This window comes from Dama dama, chromosome 4 (genome assembly GCF_033118175.1).
Source record: "Dama dama isolate Ldn47 chromosome 4, ASM3311817v1, whole genome shotgun sequence".
In the NCBI taxonomy this organism is placed as follows: Eukaryota; Metazoa; Chordata; class Mammalia; order Artiodactyla; family Cervidae; genus Dama; species Dama dama.
Window position 1 is genome coordinate 59,527,087 of NC_083684.1, and position 19,080 is coordinate 59,546,166.

The window sequence follows — 19,080 nt, forward strand, 5'->3', positions numbered from 1 at the left end:
ACCGACCCGCCCCGACGGCCGGCAGGGCCGCAGCTGAGAACCACTGAACACGGGGCCCGGGGCCTGCACCTCAGGCCTTCTGCCTGAGGACTAGGACTCTGGAGCCACCTGCCTGGGCTCAAAACCCACCTTGTTCAGGACTTCCGGGCTGGTCTAGTGGTTAAGAATCCACCTGCCAACGCAGAGGACACAGGTTCGATCCCTGGTCTGGGAAGATCCCACGTGCTGCGGGGCAACTAATGCTATGCCACGATGACTGAGCCCGAGCCCCACAGCAAGAGAAGCCACTGCAGTGAGAAGCCGGTGCCCCCCTCGCTGCAAGGCCCCGCGTAGCCACAAAGACCCAGCACAGCCAAAAATAAACTTAACAAGATTAAAAAAAAAAAAAATCAGAAAATCTGGTTCAGCCACAGACTCACTCTGAGACCGTCTGAGCTAAGTGATCCCCTCTAACCATCCCTTCTGCATCACTTTGCGAGGGTTAACGAAGGCACGCCGTGTCACGGCTTAGAGAGGCCTGGGAGATGTCGGTGTTGGCTCTCTGAGTGTCATTATTTTAGGAGGGAGAGCCCGCTGTCTAAATCTGTCACCCTTCCCAGTCCCCCAGGGCCATCTGTGGGCAGCAGCAGGTATGAATGCCCCCACCCCCACCCCGCTACCTCACTCAGCCCAAGGTGTGTTTGTTGACTGACCACCCAACGCACCAACGGCAGGGCCCCTGGAGCTGCCCGTGGTCCCCAGGAGGACAGGCAGAGGCGCAAGGACACGAGGCCAGGCGGGGACCACAGGTTTATTGGGGGCTCCACGCACACGCTCACGGCATCACACGAGGACAGCACGGTTACACGCGAGGTGGCCTCCGCCCACAGCTGGGGCCCCGAGGCCGTGGGGTGTGGCCGCCTCCCTGGTGGCCCAGACCCAGCTGGGTGCCTTCCTCCTGGGCAGCTGAGGGAGGGGGCCGCTGGGGTGGACCCCGGGCCTGGAAAGGGGAAGCGAGCAGGCTAGTCCGGGGAGGGACCGGGGCAGGAGGGGCCGGCCGCCCTCACTCCAGGGACTGCAACATGAGCAACTGTTTGAGCACCTTCGTCTGGCTGGTCTCACGGATCTCGCCGGCCAGGAACATCTCGTCCACGACCGTGTAAACCTGAGGGAAGCGAGGGCGTGGAGAGACCCTGGGGTGAGCAGTGGGGGGACCCCCGGGCAGCTGGGGAGTTCTGATGCCCAAGAACCAGGAAACAGACCCCAGCGGAGGCACCGGGGTGGCTGTGGGCTTCTGGCCCCCCACCGGCCCCCTCCTCTGGCTCCCTCCTCCTCATCTTCCCCCTGATCCCACCTTGTAGAAGTTGAATACCAGGTCCAGTTCACAGACATTGTGGAAATATTCATTTAAGACCTAGGAGAAGACAACAGAGGTAGTGCGAGATGAGCAAGGAGACACACACACCTACACACAGGAGCAGAGGCATCAGAAAGAGATGGCATGAAAACAAGGCAGACGGGGACTTCCCTGGTGGTCCAGTGGCTAAGATGCCATGCTCCCAATGCAGGGGGCCCGGGTTCGATCCCTGGCCAGGGAATCAGACGCCACATGCCACAACTAGGGATCCTGCGTGCTGCAGTGAAGATCAAAGATCCCAAGCACTGCAACTAAGACCCGGTGCAGGCAAAATAAATCAGTAAATATTACAAGGAAAGAAACAAGAGAGAAACTGAAGGGAAACAGAGGCCTGAGGAAACATCAAGGTGGGCAAAGAAAGACAGGGTCCCCTCCCCCCAAGCTGAGGGCCCTGCCTCCTAACAGAGGGGTCCAGACGGCGTCCACCACCCCCCGCCCCCCACCCGCGCACCTCCACAAAGTTGTGGATGGCCTCCAGGTACGCCAGGTTGTTGTCGTTGACGTCCACGCAGATGCAGAAGTAGAGGCCGGCATAGCGTCGGTAAATGATCTTGAAGTTCCGGAACTGCGGGGCAGAGAAGCGGGAGGTCAGCAACAGGGCGTGCCCAGGACCCCGCGTACTGGGCAGGATGGCACCAACATGTGCAGTCCTGCGTTCCCCACGTGGTCCCGGAGGCCCTGCTCTGTGGTCTCACTCTGTGCTGGGGACGGAGGGGTGGCCTGGCTCTCCCTGCCTCGGGCTCACAGTCCAGTGGCGCGTCATCCTTAGTCACCCCATGAGTGGGCAGCGAGGGGCTGCGGGTGCTCAGAGGGGACAAGAGGCTGACCCACCCTAGGAGTCCGGGAGGGCTTCCTGGAAGACGGGGCATCTGCACTGAAATCTGGAGGATGAGCAGGAGTGATCAGGCAGGAGTGCTTTAGGCAGGGGGAACAGTACTGTGCAAAAGCCCAGGGCCAAGAGGTGGGGGTGTTCCAGGGTATCCATCTGCCCCTTTCCTTGACTTGCTGTTGCCTCTGGAAGGAGTCAAACTACTCAGCCTGGAACTAATCTAACAAATTCTTCCACAGACACTGCCTGAGTACACTCTGGGTGGCAGGTTTTGTGCTGAGCGGTACAGGCTCACTGCCTCCTGTAACCAAGACAATCCTAGTCCTGCCCTTAACTGAACCGTAATATAAATATTCCTACCATAACACATAAATACAACCCAGGAATAAATATTCATGAGCCAGGGATGCATACTCTAATTTTATACCATTTGTAAGTAGATAAAGCCATAGACAGAGATCCATGATGTACTGGCTGGCAAAGCAGCTGAAAAATCCAGTCCAGCGTGTATGTGTGTGGCGCCATCTGCTGGCAACTGCAAAAGCCAACTCAAGCCCCTGATTCCTCATTTTTCTCCCCCTAGCTTATCTTTGTGAATGCCTATACTTTTCAGCTGTTGTTGTTTTGTCCTTTAGTCCCTAAGTTGTGTCTGATTCTTCTGAGACCCCAGGGACTGCAGCCGTCCCGGCTCCTCTGTCCATGGGATTTCCCAGGCAAGAATACTGGAGCAGATTGCCATTTCCTTTTCCAGGGGATCTTCTCGACCCAGCGATTGAACCCACGTCTCCTGCATTGGCAGGCAGATTCTTTACCGAGTCACCAGGGAAGCCCAATATTATGACAGTAGCTCCTGCACATAATCCATGGATTAGTAAGAATATATCAGGATGTTAACTCTACTTGCTGGTGTGGCCTTGGCAGGGTCTGACCCTGAACAGCTCTCTTTTCTTTCCTGCTATCATCCGCCTGGCTCCTTCCTGTCACCGCTGTGTCACCAGTGCTGCCCTGCACAGGGCGACAGTCTGGAGTGGGCCTGGGTCGGGAGGGGTCTAAGATGGTCCAGACCCCTTGGGACATTCTCACCTGGCATCAAATCTTTCTGGCTCCTCCTAACCCACCTCTCTGCCCACTCTGGGTCCCTCAGATGCTGTCGTTTCCAGCACTCAACGTGGGACCAGCCCTGTTCTGGCAGCATGGTGCCCCGGGAGAGTTGACATCCCTTATGCTACGGCTCCCCTCCCTTCATCATCCCGCCCCCCACATCTCCACTTAGTTGGGAATGGGCACCCCACTGCTGATCTTCCCCTCCACCTGTTCTTTGCTTAAGTCAGCCCATCTGGGGAAATGACAGCGCCCCCTACTGGCGGCTCCATTTTCTTTCCCACACCACCTCCAATCTTTGGCCCTTGAGTTGGCTCTCCTTTCAAAATGCTTCTCCCCACCCCGTTTCCATGACTGTGCGAGTCACCAGCATCTCTCACCTGGGCCGCAGCAGTCACCTCCTGAGCAGTCCCCCTGCTTCTGCTCCTGCCCCTTAGAGAGGGATCCCTAAAGCCTAAGCTAGCCCACCTCCGTCCTCAGTTCAAAAGCCTCCTGTGGCTCCCTTCTTGCTCAGAGTAAGGGCCCAAGTCCTCATGACAGGTCACAAGGCTCTGAACCTCCGGCTTCTGTTATATCTTCAATCTGCTCCCACCTTCCTCCCTGGCTTACCCCACCTCAGATACACTGGCTTTCTTGCTATTCCAGGAATGCCCTTGTACGCCCTGCTGCCTCAGGGCCTTTGCACTTATTGTTCCCTGGGCTTGGAATGTTCCTTTCTCAGATATCATCTTCCACTTCTCCATTCCTTCAGGTCTGGGTTCAAATGTCCCCTGTTCAGTGAAGACTTCCTGATAAAACCATTTAAACCTACGTTCCACTCCCCATTCCCCACTGTATACACCCCAGCCATTCCATCCCCCACAGCTGCTTCCTTTTTCTCCCTGGCATCTATCATACCTGATACACTATATCCTCATCATAATAACAGCCTCCCATGGACTAAAACTAAAAACCTCAGCGGTCAGCTCTCCGAGGGAAGGGGCTGGGTCTGTTTCATTCCCTGCCGTATCACCAGTGCCTAGAACAGTACTCGCTACATAGCGAGCCGCCAATAAATATCTGTTGAACTCTACATGAACAGAGGAGCCTGGCGGGCCACGGTCAACAGGGTCAGAGAGTCAGACACGACTGAGCGTGCACACGCGCGCGCGCGCGCGCACACACACACACACAGGACAATCAGCCTGGTCTCTTAACAGGCTAATACCGTGGGAATTAAAGCTAGAAGCATCTCAATCAAGAGACCAAAAGCAATGCCAAGATCCCTGACTGGCTTTGGACAATCAGTTTTGATGACCTGTGCTATGCTAAGTCGCTTTAGTCGTGTCTGACTCTTTGTGACCCCGTGGACTGTAGCCCGCCAGGCTCCTCAGTCCATGGGATTCTTCAGGCAAGAATGCTGGAGTGGGTTGCCATGCCCTCCTCCAGGGGATCTTCCTGACCTAGGGATTGAACTTGCGTCTCTTACGTCTCCTGCATTGGCAGGTGGGTTCTTTACCACTAGGGCCACCTGGGAAGCCCTCTGATGATCTGGGGGAAATTTAAATATTGATTGGATTTAGAGTAACATTAGTAAGGAAGTAGGACTCCTTTTATCAGGCCTGATGATACTGTGGTCATGGAAGGCAGTGTCTTTATTTTCTGAGATGTACCCTGAAATATTTAGGGATGAAATGTCATTATCTCTATACCTTTTTTTTTTTTTTTTTTTACTGAAATACATGGCTCGTGCAATGTTAGTTCCTCAATCAGGGACTGAACCCGCACCTTTGGGAGTGACAGCACGCAATCCTACCCTCCAGACCTCCAGGGGATTCCCCCATGATCTCTCTAACTTAATTGAAAACATGACAACCAGGGATGGTTCGTTATACCATTCTCTACGCTTATGTGTGTGAGCATTTTTGTAGTAAGTTTTTAAAAGGCACCAGGGGAAAAAAAAAGTTCTTCAGCCAAAAAACATAAAAAAGAGAGGAAAAAAGAACAAAAATGCAAACTCTTAATACTGATGAAAGCTGGAGGAGTTTTCAATTGACTTCTCATTGTACTAACCTGTATGTCTGAAAATGTTCACCCTGAAAAGTAACCCACCCTCCTCAAAGGAAAGCAGACAGCAGGCAAGCTGAATAAATGATTGGGGGGTGGGGAGGAAGGAGAATCTGAGGGGTTATTGCCATCTGAGGCTAGGTAGGAGGCTGGGAAGAGGGGGGTCAAAAGAAAGCAGGGGAGTATGGGAGGAACTGGCGGGGGTGGGGGTAGCTGTCACCTCTACAAAGTTAGTGTGTTTGGCGTCTCGGACAGTGACCACGGCGTGCACCTCCTCGATCAGCTTCTGTTTCTCGTCGTCATCGAACTGCATGTACCACTTGGCCAGGCGCGTCTTGCCTGCTCGGTTCTGGATGAGGATGAAGCGGATCTGGGGATGGCAAGAGGAGGAGGCAGGGAGAGAGGTGGGGTGGGCGAGCCAGTGCAGGGTGGCCCTGCCCAACAGCCCCACCCTGCCCCATGGGGAAGATAGGGTCCAGCTGCCTGCCTTCCAAGGGTCTCGGCCACTCCCCTGAGCCCAGCCAGGCTGACCTGGCCACATGCTCTGGTCCCAGGTCCCTCCAACACCCCGTGGAGTGATTCTCGTCCAGTGGCCAACTCTGCAGTCATCTCTAGGGCGCTGAGTCCCAAGCTCCGCCAAGTCTTGCCTCCCTGACCTTAGACAAAAGACCCACCCCTCTACGCCTCAGTTTCCCCACAGTGAAACAAGTTTTCCTTAGAAGACTCACCTTGCAGGGTGTTTTGAAGGTTAAATAAGTTTATAAATTTAGTCAGTGGCTGGCACTAACAGGCAAGCCAGGTGTCAGCTGCAATTATCATCAGTGATGGCTAGGAGACGCAAGGTGTTTTTAAGATTCTGAAAAGCCAGCTCAACTGTCACAGGGCTACTATGAACACTGAACAAGTTGATCCCAGAAGTGTTTTCTGCAGTCCTGTTTATATACTGAGTGTTCAATAAGATTAACTATTATGACTGATGCATTTGACCAAGTGGCTAAAAACACAGACTCAAGAGCCCGAATGAAGCCTGGCACTGTTGGCTGTGAATCTGTAGGCAAGTTACTTCACCTCTCTGGACCTTAGTTTCACTGTCTGCACAACGGACATAATGAGAGCACCTCCCTCATGAGACCGTTGCATGAGCTCATGAACACAACAGGGATAACACAGTGACAAGCACATACTAAGCATTACACAACTATTAGTTCTTCGATATAATTCATTGTCATTTGACTTTAAGAAAATCATGGGCCAAGTGCATGCAGCTAGGAAGCCTGTCTTTGAGCCCAGTTCTGTTGGAGATGGGCGTGCTCATGTCCATTTTATAGATGAAGAAATCGAGGCTCAGAGAATGGAAGTCTCACAGCCAGAAAGCAGAGCTGGGAATCCAAAGGCTTTGCTCTGAATCCCCTTATCCTAACTTGTGGAAGCCTCCACCGGGTCATGAGAGGCTGCTCTCTTTCGTAACCCTCATTCTCCACACACTCCATCCCTCCTCCCCCAACTCATCTGAGCTGGACGGGAACAGGATGTTACGCTCTCCTTCCAAGAACCCCTTCTGCTGAGCCAGGGAAAACCACTTCCTAGCAAGGCAGGGGTCCTGGCAGGCAGGCAAAAGGCATGGGGTGGGGGGTGGGGGTGGGACCCACACCAGGCAGCCACAGCCTGGGGGCCAGAGCCAGAGATAGATGGAGGCGATAGGGAGGAGAGATGGGAGGAAGGCTGCAGAACTAAGGCAGAGTTCTGTCTCTGACTCCTGAATTCTCTCATACACCTCTTCCTGTTGCTCCTCCCAACTAGAGTCTCTCCATCTCAGGGAATCCACACTGAGAAGTCCCACCCTTTCTGTATCCTCACTCCTCTGATGTCCCCTCTCAGTACCGCCCCCGCAGCCTTCTCTACCTCCAAGTCCTTCAGGACCCCTTGGAGTTGCTCTCTTTTGACTCCTGCTTTCTCATTTTCAGTGCTTACTGTCAGGTTGCCCCATCCCTGGGGATTGGTGCCAGCTCCAATGCCCAGCCCTTGTTCCCCAAACCCCCTCCCCACCTCTCACTTCCATGCTTACTCCCTCCCATGCTTACTGCCCTCTGAGTCCCCTCCTCTTGCAGAGACCTGTTCCATTGCTCCCCATTCACGTGTAGTATTCACTCCCTACTCCAAGCCTTCTTCCCTCTTGCAGCACACTTTTCCTAATTCTAAAGGCCCACTCCCTACAGTACTTCCTGTCTCCAGTGTCCAGTCTCTTACCCTTAATACTCTCTCTCACCAGCAGTATCCCACCCAGTTCCAACAGCCCCCTCCGCCCGCAACATCAGCTTCCTGCCCCTAGAGACCCCCTCTCTCCTATCCCAACGTCTCCCATTCTTCTCTAGCTCTCCTGACGCACTCCCGGAAAGCCCTCCGCTTGGGACGCCCCCTCCCCACCTCCAGTTCCTTCTCCCCGCTTCTGAGATCCTGCCTCGTGAGTTGCCTCCCTGTTTCAAAACCCTCCAACCACCTCGAATGTCTCCCTTCCGCACAGCCCTCTCCCCTGGCACCTGGTCTTCAAAAGCCCCCCTAGCCTCGATAAGCCCAGTACACACTCGCGCCCAGAACCACCCCCAGTTGCCCCCTTCGCCGGCCTTTGATCGGCCCCAATGCCGAGAGCCCGCACCCGGCCCAGACCATCGCACCGCAGCAGGGGCGGCTTGTCAGTACCGCACCGAGCCTGGAGTACCTGCACGTGGGCCCACCCGTCGCCCATCCCCAGCATAGGCGCGCCCTCGTTACCATGGCGACCCCCGTCCGGACCCCAGCGGCCCCGGTCCCGCGGCTTCTGGGTGGCTCCGGCTCTGGCAGCTGTTGGGGGACCCAGGGGTAGAGCGGACTTCCGGCAGAAGAACTCGCCCGCCCTCTCGCGCACAGCCCGCTGGGAATTGTAGTCCTGAAAAAAAAATAGGCTCGCTCGTCCAGGAGACAAACCGGGAAAAGAGCCGATCCCGCTTCCCAGCATGCCGCGCGACTGGGCTTTTCCTACGGCAAGGTTCAGTCTCCAAATGCATTTTGGGAGCCATGGGTTATTATCTCCTTGGAGGACTACAGTTCCCGACATGCTTGACAGCCAGGAGCGTTGCATCCTGGGAAAAGTAGTTCCGTCAACCCTCCCTCCACCTCCCAGCCTAGGCGAGAAGGACATGCTGGGAATAACTGTTTTAAATAAAAAACTGCGTTGGGAAATGTAATTATGTTTACATGCTTACCTAGTGCTCTGTTTAAAATGTGTTGAGTGTTTTCTCTGGGAGACAGACAGTGGTTTAATAGCATCAATTTGGAAGTCAGAACTGTGCAAATCCTGCCGTCGCATTCCCTAGCTCTAGACTTTGGGCGAGCAATTTCACCTCTTAACTCAATTTATTCATCTGTTAAAGAGAAGTGATCAAGGGGTCACCTCAGTGGGGTGGTTTTAAAGCTTCGGCCAGTTTCCCAAGTACTTAGCACAGTGCTCGATACGTGGTAAGCGCTCGATAAATATGAGTTAAAATCATGAATGTTCAGTTTCTATCAGGTAATAGGGGTCTTCTTGCTTCCTATTCACAGGTATACCTGACTTCTTACACGGCTTGGCTGTTGGGGACCCCTTACTAGAACACGGTGGCACACAGTAAGCACTCGATAAAGGTATTGCTACTGAGGGCAGACTTGCCATAATAAAAACAAAACATATCCTGGATGTAAATTAAAAGTGTAGTATTAGCAGAAGAACTAACACATAGGTGTTGAATAACTGTACGGGCAAAAAGAGGTAAGAGATCATTTTCAGTTCTTGCACTCCTCTATCTCCTACAGGGTTGGGACCAGGATAAAGTATGCAATGTGCCCAGGGTGCAAAATTTTAAAAGGCACTCACTCTTAGATGTTGACCCAGTCCTTGCAGGAGCCTGAAAGTAAGCAGCTGGCTTGCCTCCCCTTGGTCCCAGCCCTGATCTCTAGCACTTAGCTAAGTGCCTGGCACAAGTTTGGTGTTTGACAAGTTTCCTTGTCAAATGAATGAATAGGAATCAAGGAAACAGACACCCTTAAGGCTAAGTAAAAGTTTTACAGGAATGAGTAGTTAGTATGTAATTTGTTTGAATGACCATGAAGACGAAAGTTGGTAAAACTGATCTATGATGTAAACACAGAAGCAGTGATTATCTCCGTGGACAGGGGGCTAGGAGGCAAGGGTTATGCTGGATTTGGCATAGTAATATTCTATATCTTGAAAGAGGTTTTAGTTACATAGATGTAGATACACGTCAAAAATCAACAAACAATACACAGAATTTGTGCATTTCACCTTACATAAAATTTACCTAAGGGGTATCCATGGACTGTGCCCCCACCCAAAAATTTTTTTTACCTGAACAAAATAAGTCAAAAAAATGGAACCCTAGTTGATGATATGCATACTGTTTCGTTTTTTGTGTTTTGGCTATGCTGCACAGCATTTGGGATCTTAGTTCTCAGACCAGGAATTGGAACCGTAGATCCCTGCAGTGCAAGTGCAGATTCTTAACCACTGGACCATCAGGAAAGTCTCTGCAATTAACCTTAAAATATGTCAGAAAAAAAAGTTAGATTAGTGGATAGATTAAAGGATAGAGAGGTGAAAAATAAATCAACCAAAATTATAGACTCTAGACACTGAGTATATGGGTATACACTGTGTAAAGCTCTTTGGAAGGAAAGTTATGGCCAACCTAGACAGGATATTGAAAAGCAGAGACATTACTTTGCCAACAAAGGTCTGTCTAGTCAAGGCTATGGTTTTTCCAGTAGTCATGTATGGATGTGAGAGTTGGACTATAAAGAAAGCTGAGCACCGAAGAATTGATGCTTTTGAACTGTGGTGTTGGAGAAGACTCTTGAGAGTCCCTTGGACTGCGAGGAGATCCAACCAGTCCATCCTAAAGGAGATCAGTCCTGGGTGTTCATTGGAAGGACTGATGTTGAAGCTGAAACTCCAATACTTTGGCCACCTGATGTGGAGAGCTGACTCATTTGAAAAGACCCTGATGCTGGGAAAGATTGAGGGCAGAGGAGAAGGGGACGACAGAGGATGAGATAGTTGGATGGCATCACCGACACAATGGACATGGGTTTGGGTGGACTCCGGGAGTTGGTGATGGACAGGGAGGCCTGGCGTGCTGCTGTTCATGGGGTCGCAAAGAGTCGGACACGACTGAGCGACTGAACTGAACTGTGTAAAGCTTTCAAACTTTATGCTTGGAAATTGCCATAATAAAAAAAGTGAAAGAAAAGAAAACAGACACTGTCCCCACCCCAACAGCATTCATGGTCTAGCAGAGGAAATAGACATATGTAATAGACTTATGCATATAGACTTAAATGACAATATGCAATAGACTTAAATGACATATGCAAATAAACAACAAATTGCTGAGCAAACAATGATGCATATTTCTTATCTTCCGTGGATTGGGAATTTGGAAGCTCCTTACCTAGGTGATTCCGGGCCGTGTCTCTCCCAAGGTTGCAGTCAGATGTCAACTGGGAATGCAGTCATTTGAAGACTCAACTGGAGCTGAAGGACCTCCCTCCCAGGGGCTCCCTAACAGTGTTGGCTGATTGACGCTGGCTGCTATCAGGAGGCCTCAGTTCCTCACTGAGTGGCCCTCTCCACTAGGACACGTGAGTGTCCTCACGTGACAGTCGTTTTCCCCCAGAGTGAATGAGTCAAGAAGAGGCAGGTCAATAGCTGCCCTATTTTTTATGACCTGGCTTCAAAGTCCCACAATATCTTATCAGTACATGGAACTGCCCTATCCAATGTAAAAAGGGACCTGAATACAAGTGAGAATCAGTGGGGTCCGTCTTGGAGGCCCGGCTACCACAATTGCTTCAAGTAGAAGCACCTGGTCCGGATGAGGTGTTAGGGACAAAGTCAGGTAGAGTGTGCAAGCAGGGAACAGACTTTGTCTCTGCTCTCAAGAATCTCATGGCTCGGGTTGTTTGTAGTGTGAGTCTATCTATATCTATATGTGTGTATATGTATGTATACATACACGTATATATACATATGTATACGTATGCATGTATATACACACATACATGTATATATACATATACGCACATGTATATGTATGCATATGTATACATATATGTATATAAAACAATATATGGGGGCTTCCCTGATGGCTCAGTCGGTAAAGAATCCACCTGCAATGCAGAAGACACTGGGGACTTGGGTTCAATCCCTGGGTAAGGAAGATCCCCTGGAGAAGGAAATGATAACCTGCTCCAGTATTCTTGCCTGGAAAATCCTATGGACAGAGGGGCCTGGTGGGCTACAGGCCATGGGGTTGCAAAGAGCCTGACACAACTGAGTGACTAAGCACAAGCACATAACAATATATATACATATGTATTACAATATATATAACAGATATCTAACAATATATCCATGTATTCTATAAATAAAGACAGAAATCTGTCTAGAATATATATCTATATTCTATTTTTTTAATCTTTTTTTTTTCTTCGACTGCACTTCACAGCATCTGATATCTTAGTTCCCCGGCCAGGGATTGAACCTGCACCCCCTGCAGTGGAAGCATGCAGGTTTAACCACTGGGCTGCCTGGGAAGTCCCTATCTATTTTCTATAGCTATCGACAGAAAGGGCCAGTCCCAGCACTTCCTCTTTAGAACCAGAAGGATCCTCTCCTTTCGATCCCATTACAACATGCTTGTCATAGAGAAAAATTGGAAAGAGACAAAATGCACATTGATGGGGGAAAGTCAGCTAGTACATATGCAATCACCACAAAATATTTGCATTCAGGCAAATATATAGAGAAGTCTAGAAGAAACCACATTTTGGGAGAGGCAAGAGGATGGGGTTGGGTTGTCCAAGGAGACTCCATCTTAGCTGGAGTATTTTTTTCAAGGATGAGAAATTCATGTATTATTAGGTATTAAAAATAATTAAGAGTATATAGCAACAGAAAATGGGCAAAGATTTTTAACAGCATTTCATAAAAGCTGCTATTCAGAAGGTTCATGTATATATGAAATGATGTTCAACCTCATTAATCACTGGGGAAAGACAAATTAAGATCACAATGAGATACCGCTACACAGCCAATTAGAATGGCCAACATTAAAAAAGATTGGACAATATCAAGTGTTTGGGAAAACATGGAGCAGCTGAAATTTTTCTAAATGTCTCTAGGAATATAAATAACATCCACTTTGGGAAACTGGTTGGAGTACTCATGTACACCTAGTGACTAGCAATTCCATACTTTGGTACATACCTAGCAGGAACGAGTACACATATTTACCAAAAGATATGTTCTAGACTGTCCATAGTAGCCCTATTCATAATAGCCAAAAAGTGGAAACTACTCATCAACAATAGGATGAGTAAATACATTTTGTGTGTGTGTGTGTGTGTGTGTGTGTGTGTGTGCGTGTGCACGCATGCACATGCACGTGCTCACGCTCAGTCATGTCTGACTCTGCGACCCCATGGACTATATGGCCTGCCAGGCACCTCTGCCCATCGAATTTTCCAGTCAAGAATACTGGAGTGGGTTGCCATTTCCTTCTCCAGGAGATCTTCCTGACCCAGGGTTTGAACCCATGTCTCTTGTGTCTCCTGCACTGGCAGGTGGATTCTTTACTAGCTGAGCCACCGGGGAAGCAAATACATACTGGAGCCTTCATTCTGTGGAATGCTACACAGCACCAAGAATGAGCAGTCTCCATTTATTTAAAATAATATGGGTGAATCCAACAAACTACGTTGATCAAAAGAGGTCACTTAATTCCATTTATGTAAAATAATAAAACAGGCAAAATTTAAAAAGGCATAGAAATCAATGACTGGAGAAGGACCGGTTCTCAGAGACTGGTCATATTCTGTTTTTTTTTTACCTGGGTGCTGGCTACAGGGGCGTGTTCTTTTGAAATACTCATTGAACTGTACACTTGTGATTTGTGTTCTTCTTAGTATGCGTGGTATCAGTTCAGTTCAGTGCAGTTGCTCAGTCGTGTCCGACTCTGCAGCCCCATGAACTGCAGCAGGCCAGGACTCCCTGTCCATCACCAACTCCAGGAGTTTACCCAAACTCATGTCCATTGAGTTGGTGATACCATCCAACCATCTCATCCTTTGTCATCCCCTTCTCCTCCTGCCTTCAATATTTCCCAACATCAGGATCTTTTCAAATGAGTCAGCTCTTTGAATCAGGTGGACAAAGTATTGGAGTTTCAGCTTCAACATTAGTCCTTCCAATGAACACCCAGGACTGATCTCCTTTAGGATGGACTGGTTGGATCTCCTCGCAGTCCAAGGGACTCTCAAGAGTTTTCTCCAACACCACAGTTCAAAAGCATCAATTCTTCAGCCCTCAGTTTTCTTTAATAGTCCAACTCTCACATCCATACGTGACCACTGGAAAAACCATAGTCTTGACTAGATGGACTTTTGTTGACAAAGTAATGTCTATGCTTTTCAATATGCTGTCTAAGTTGGTCATAACTTTCCTTCCAAGGAGTAAGCGTCTTTTAATTTCAGGGCTGCAATCACCATCTGCAGTGATTTTGGAGCCCAAAAAAATAAAGTCTGACACTGTTTCCACTGTTTCCCCCTCTATTTGCCATAAAGTGATGGGGACTGGATGCCATGATCTTAGTTTTCTGAATGTTGAGCTTTAAGCCAACTTTTTCACTCTCCTCTTTCACTTTCATCAAGAGGCTCTTTAGTTCTTCTTCACTTTCTGCCATAAGGGTGGTGTCATCTGCATATCTGAGGTTATTGATATTCTCCCGGCAATCTTGATTCCAGCTTGTGCTTCATCCAGCCCAGCATTTCTCATGATGTACTCCGAATATAAGTTAAATAAGCAAGGTGACAATATATAGCCTTGACGTACTCCTTTTCCTATTTGGAACCAGTCTGTTGTTCCATGTGTGTTATATTTCCATTTAAAAATACAGGATCTATCAGGACTTTCCTTGCAGGGTGCGCTGGTCTGGAACATGCCACGCCTCAGGACTAAAATAAATAAATTAATTAATTAAAAGAGAAAGACTTTTTAAAAAGAAAAAAATACGATCAATCTTTTCTTTCTTTATATTTTTTGGCCACACTGTGTGGCATGTGGTATCTTAGTTCTCTGACCAGGGATCGAACCAGCGCCCCCTGTAGTGGAAGCCTGGAGTCTTAACCACTGGACTGACAGGAAAGTCCAGGATCTGTCTCTTTTTAAATTTATTTTTTTGTTTTAGAAATTTATTTTATTTTTTTGGTCCAGCGGAACAGCTTGTGGGATCTTAGTCCCCTTATCAGGGATTGAGAGCGCCAGGGAATTCCCTCCATTGTAAAGCTGATGGAAATTGGGAGGTTCATCATCGATCTTTCCATCAGACGTTTTTCTTGTACCCACCATGCTGGGATTTTGCAGTGAATCCATGCATCCCCGCTTTCTGTTCCTTATTCGTTATTGGCTGCTCTTCCGGCCAATGGCAGAAGAGTTCACCCCTCTCGGACATCCCCAGCAGCATCAGCTAGCTGTAGCTTCCCCAGTTCGGTTTGTAGGCGGCGCTGTGAGCTCACTGACTCTTTGGTCAATCTGAGACCTGGTCCCCACCCTTTGATTCTTTCAGACTGGGAGGAATGGAGAGAGAGAATATGCCCTAGCATTTACTCCCTCTGCGTAAAACTCTTTTGCAGACTTTTCTATCTGTGCATCTCCTGAATGCGGATCTAGATTCTCGGGTCCTTCTTCTGACCTACTCCAGCTCCACAATTAGTGGGAAATCCAGTCCCAGCTATTTGGGCCTCTAGGGCCATGCTGGGGACATTTTGACAACTTGACAGTCGGCACCTCTCTCTGTCAGCTAATTGTTTTCTTGCTTATCTATTTATCCTGCAGTGGAGGTTAGCTGGGTGCGCGGGAGGCGGCTGCCCCCAGGGAAACCTGCTTCCGGTGGTTGGCTTGCTCAGCTAACACCAGCTCTCTCGTGCACTGGAAAGAAATGCAGAGCTGGGAAGGCCCTCCTTGATGGTTCCCTTCGTTCATCCAGGGAAACACTGCCTGAGCCCTTGCCTTGTGCCTGGACAGGTGCTAGGAACAGTAGCGTCAATTGAGACAGCCTCAACTGAGTCCTGTCCTCATGGGGCTCACAGTCTGGTGGGAACGACCTATCAATATATGGGAAACCCAGGGTGGTCAGGGCTTGGTTGGAGGACCCAAAGGTGCTGTGGAAGCCTAGTTCAGTTGCTCAGTCATGTCTGACTCTTTGCGACCCAATGGACTACAGCATGCTGGTTTACCCTGTCCATTGCCAACTCCCGGAGATTGCTCAAACTCATGTCCATCGTGTAGGTGATGCCACCCAACCATCTGATCCTCTGTCATCCCCTTCTCCTCCTGCCTTCAATCTTTCCCAGCATCAGGGTCTTTTCTTCACATCACGTGGCCAAAGTATTGGAGCTTCAGCGTCAGTCATTCCAATGAGTATTCAAGACTAATTTCCTCTAGGATTGACTGGTTTGATCTCCTTGCAGTCCAAGGGACTCTCAAGAGACTTCTCCAACACCACAGTTCAAAAGCATCAATTCTTCGGGACTTGGCTTTCTTTATGGTCCAACTTGCACATCCATACATGACTACTGGAAAAACCATAGCTTTGACTAGGTGGACCTTTGTTGGCAAAGTAATATCTCTGCTTTTTTTTTTCTTCAGTAAAAAACAGTCTTTTATTTGCCCAAGGCCAGTTGTTGCAAGCACTGGGGCCCGAAGACTTCCAGGAGGGATGGGGCAGGGGCCAGCCAGCCTGCCTCCCAGGTGCTGCCTGCCCCATCCTGCTTCCTGCAGGAGATGGGAGAGTAGATTAAGTGTACCCTTGCACCATCAAGTATCTCCTCAACTTTGTGTATGTGTCAGCCATTCAGTTGTGTCTGACTCTGTGACCCCATGGACTGTAGCCCACCAGGCTCCTCTGTCCAAGGGATTCTCCAGCCAAGAGTACTGGAGTGGGTTGCCATTTCCTTCTCCAATGTCTCTGCTTTTTTAATATGCTATCCAGGTTTGTCATAGCTTTTCTTCCAAGGAGCAAGCATCTTTTAATTTCACGGCTGCGGTCACCATCTGCAGTGATTTCAGAGCCCAAGAAAATAAAGTCTCTCTCTTCCAGTGTTTCCCCGTCTATTTGCCATGAAGTGATGTGACCTGATGTCATGATCTTAGTTTTTTGAATGTTGAGTTTCAAGCCAGTTTTTTCCACTCTCCTCTTTCACTTTCATCAAGAGATTCTTCAGTTCCTCTTCACTTTCTGCCATAAGGGTGGTATCATCTGAATATCTGAGGTTATTGATATTTCTCCTGCCAACCCTGATTCAAGCTTGTGCTTCATCCAGCCGGCATTTCGCATGATGTATTCTGCATATAAGTTAAATAAGCAGGGTGACAATATACAGCCTTGACTACTCCTCTCCCAATTTGGAAACAGTCTGTGGGAGGGCCTCTTGGAAGAGGGGACATCTGAACTAGTATCTGAAAGAGGATTAGAGTTAGTTATAAAACAAGGATTGTGTCTTGGCTATCATGCCCTCAGTGCCAGCCATCATTCCCTTTGTTCACCATTGGATTCATTCATTTATTCATTAGCAAGTATTTAGTGTGGGTCATTTTTCAGACTGAGGATCTAGCCAGAATTCCTGGCTTCTAAGGGTTCCCATATAATATGGTAATGCCAATACAGAACTTCAACCCCTGATGGAGTGCTATGAAAAAGAACCAAGTGTGTGACTATCTGATCCCTGTTGTCTGAGTTTAAATCTCACATTTGCCACTCACTAGCTGTGTAACCTCTCTGTGCCTAAGTTTAGTAGAATAATAACAACCCCAACCTACTTGTAAGGTGTGAGGATTAAGTGAGTTAATATGTTTGAAGTGCTTTAGAATGTTGCCAACATAAAGTGCCCATTTTTATAAAGTATGAGGGGTCAGGTCAAATCTGGGCGGCCACCCAGAGGAAGTGACCTCAAGCGAGACTTGAATAAGGCAAAGTTGATGGGCTCCAAAAGAAGGGGAGAGGAGCATCTGGATCCAGAGTGAGCCCAGGCTTCTCTCTTACCTAGGTGCTGCCAGTTCAAACATTTCCCAATATTCAAAGGACCTAGAACACTGCATTGGAGTTATAAACACATATTAATGTGAGGTAGGGGAATCCAATGTCCCTTCTCCCCAGGTTTTTCTGGTGTTCTCAAGTGATAGATGTCAAAATCTCTTACAAATCAGGGCTTGCAGTAACATGTAAAGACAATCTGGCCCAGACACTGGATTTGTTTTGCCCACAATGCTAAAAAACAAACTTTCAATAATCAGAAAATCTTTATTTAGTGGGATGCTTTAAAATTTGAGCGCATCTAGCACAACACTGTAAATCAACTATACTTCAATTTTTAAAAAGCAGTAAGACCTCCAAAAAAAAAAAAAAAAACCCACCAAAAAACAAAATTTGAACGCATGTAATTTTATTTATCAACGTTTATAGAGCAAGGCATGATTTTCAGCGCTTTACAAATAGAATTCATTTAATTCTCCCAACAAATCTTACTAGCAGATAAGATTATCATTCTACTTTTAAGTTGAAGAGACTGAGTAAAGAAACGAAAAATGCAATAAGAAACATAGCTTTTCTTCATGCATTCCTTAAATATTGACTGGGTTCCCAGAACACTCATCTTCCACGATCCGTACTTCCGGAGGGCTCCCAGAGGAACCCCTCTTCAGTTCAGAGGAAGGAACTCAGGGGTTACAGCGGTGCCCCTTCCCATCATTACTATTTCCCCTTTGGGCGCCCAAACTGACATTTGATTTGCAGTCATTGGCACAATGTTGACTTGGAGGCCAGGGCTGTATGCGGGACCAGGCCCTCTCCCGTCTCCCGAGATTTGGCGATCACGGAACCCAAAGCAATTTGTAATAATGCGCGCGTTGCCTGCAGATTTTCTTCGCTGCCAGGGAAAAGAGCACGCGCTTCGCAGCCCCGCCCCCTCTTCCGGAACGACGAATTTCGAGGCTCCTATTGGGCTGAGGCGGGCCACGCCTCCCAGTGTCCCCCAATCAACTCCCCACTGGGTGCGCTCCCTCCTCCTCGGCCCCGCCCTACCGCCCCACCGCCCCACGTTACGTCGCTCCTTCTCTCCTCCTCCGTTATCCCGGGGGCTGCGCTCGCGCGGCAAACCCACCTCCCCTTGCCTCTCATTGGTTGGTCAGGTCCCGCGCGAGCGGGATCGCGCCCTTCGCCCCCGCCCCCAAAGCCCGGCCATGCCTCTCCCCTCCCGCTTTCTCCAAGAGCCGGCGCGGGAAGGGTTTTGGCTGCTTCTCCTGCGCGCAGGGGTGCGCGCGCCTCCTGAGGACCACTCCCTCCGCCTCGCGCGAATAGCCGCAGCGGCTAGCAGCCCCTCCCGCGCACGCGCGCTTGCCCACCCCAGGCCTCTGCCCCGTCGCGGGTCTTCTCGGGCTCTGTCTGGCGCTGCAGCCACCGCATTAGCGGCAATTTTTTTTTTTTTTTTTTTTGTGGTGGCGGGGTTGGGGGAGAGCGCACGCGCACTGCGCCCTCCGCGCCCGTTCCCTGGACGCGGCCGCTGCGGTGGCAGTGAGTCCCTTGGGCGCGCACGCGCTCTTGCTTCTGCCCGCCACGCGCCGGTT

At 49.4% G+C, this 19,080-nt stretch overlaps 1 protein-coding gene and 1 non-coding gene across 2 annotated transcripts; one reads left to right on the top strand and one right to left on the bottom strand.

The window, feature by feature from the left end:
- Positions 1-772: 772 nt before the first annotated feature.
- On the bottom strand, positions 773-8,730 carry AP2S1 (adaptor related protein complex 2 subunit sigma 1). The gene is made up of 6 exons (XM_061139679.1): positions 8,612-8,730; positions 8,142-8,295; positions 5,593-5,742; positions 1,848-1,961; positions 1,334-1,393; positions 773-1,144 (listed from the first exon to the last, which is right to left on the bottom strand). Exons 1-6 carry the CDS (start codon positions 8,713-8,715, stop codon positions 1,043-1,045), a joined length of 684 nt encoding a protein of 227 aa, XP_060995662.1. The 5' UTR covers positions 8,716-8,730; the 3' UTR covers positions 773-1,042.
- On the top strand, positions 1,505-1,577 carry TRNAW-CCA (transfer RNA tryptophan (anticodon CCA)). Its single transcript has one exon. It is a non-coding gene; the product is annotated as a tRNA-Trp (tRNA).
- Positions 8,731-19,080: the final 10,350 nt, after the last annotated feature.

What these genes read in the sequence shown, in the direction of transcription:
- AP2S1 (XM_061139679.1), bottom strand. Translation starts at nt 8,715, where the DNA reads ATGCGACGGCAGGATTTGCACAGTTCTGACTTCCAAATTGATGCTATT. An exon ending in TCCGGACGGGGGTCGCCATG is followed by an intron (nt 5,743 to 8,141) that starts GTAACGAGGGCG and finishes TGCCATCCCCAG; the next exon opens with ATCCGCTTCATCCTCATCCA. An exon ending in TGGTATTCAACTTCTACAAG is followed by an intron (nt 1,145 to 1,333) that starts GTGGGATCAGGG and finishes CGCTTCCCTCAG; the next exon opens with GTTTACACGGTCGTGGACGA.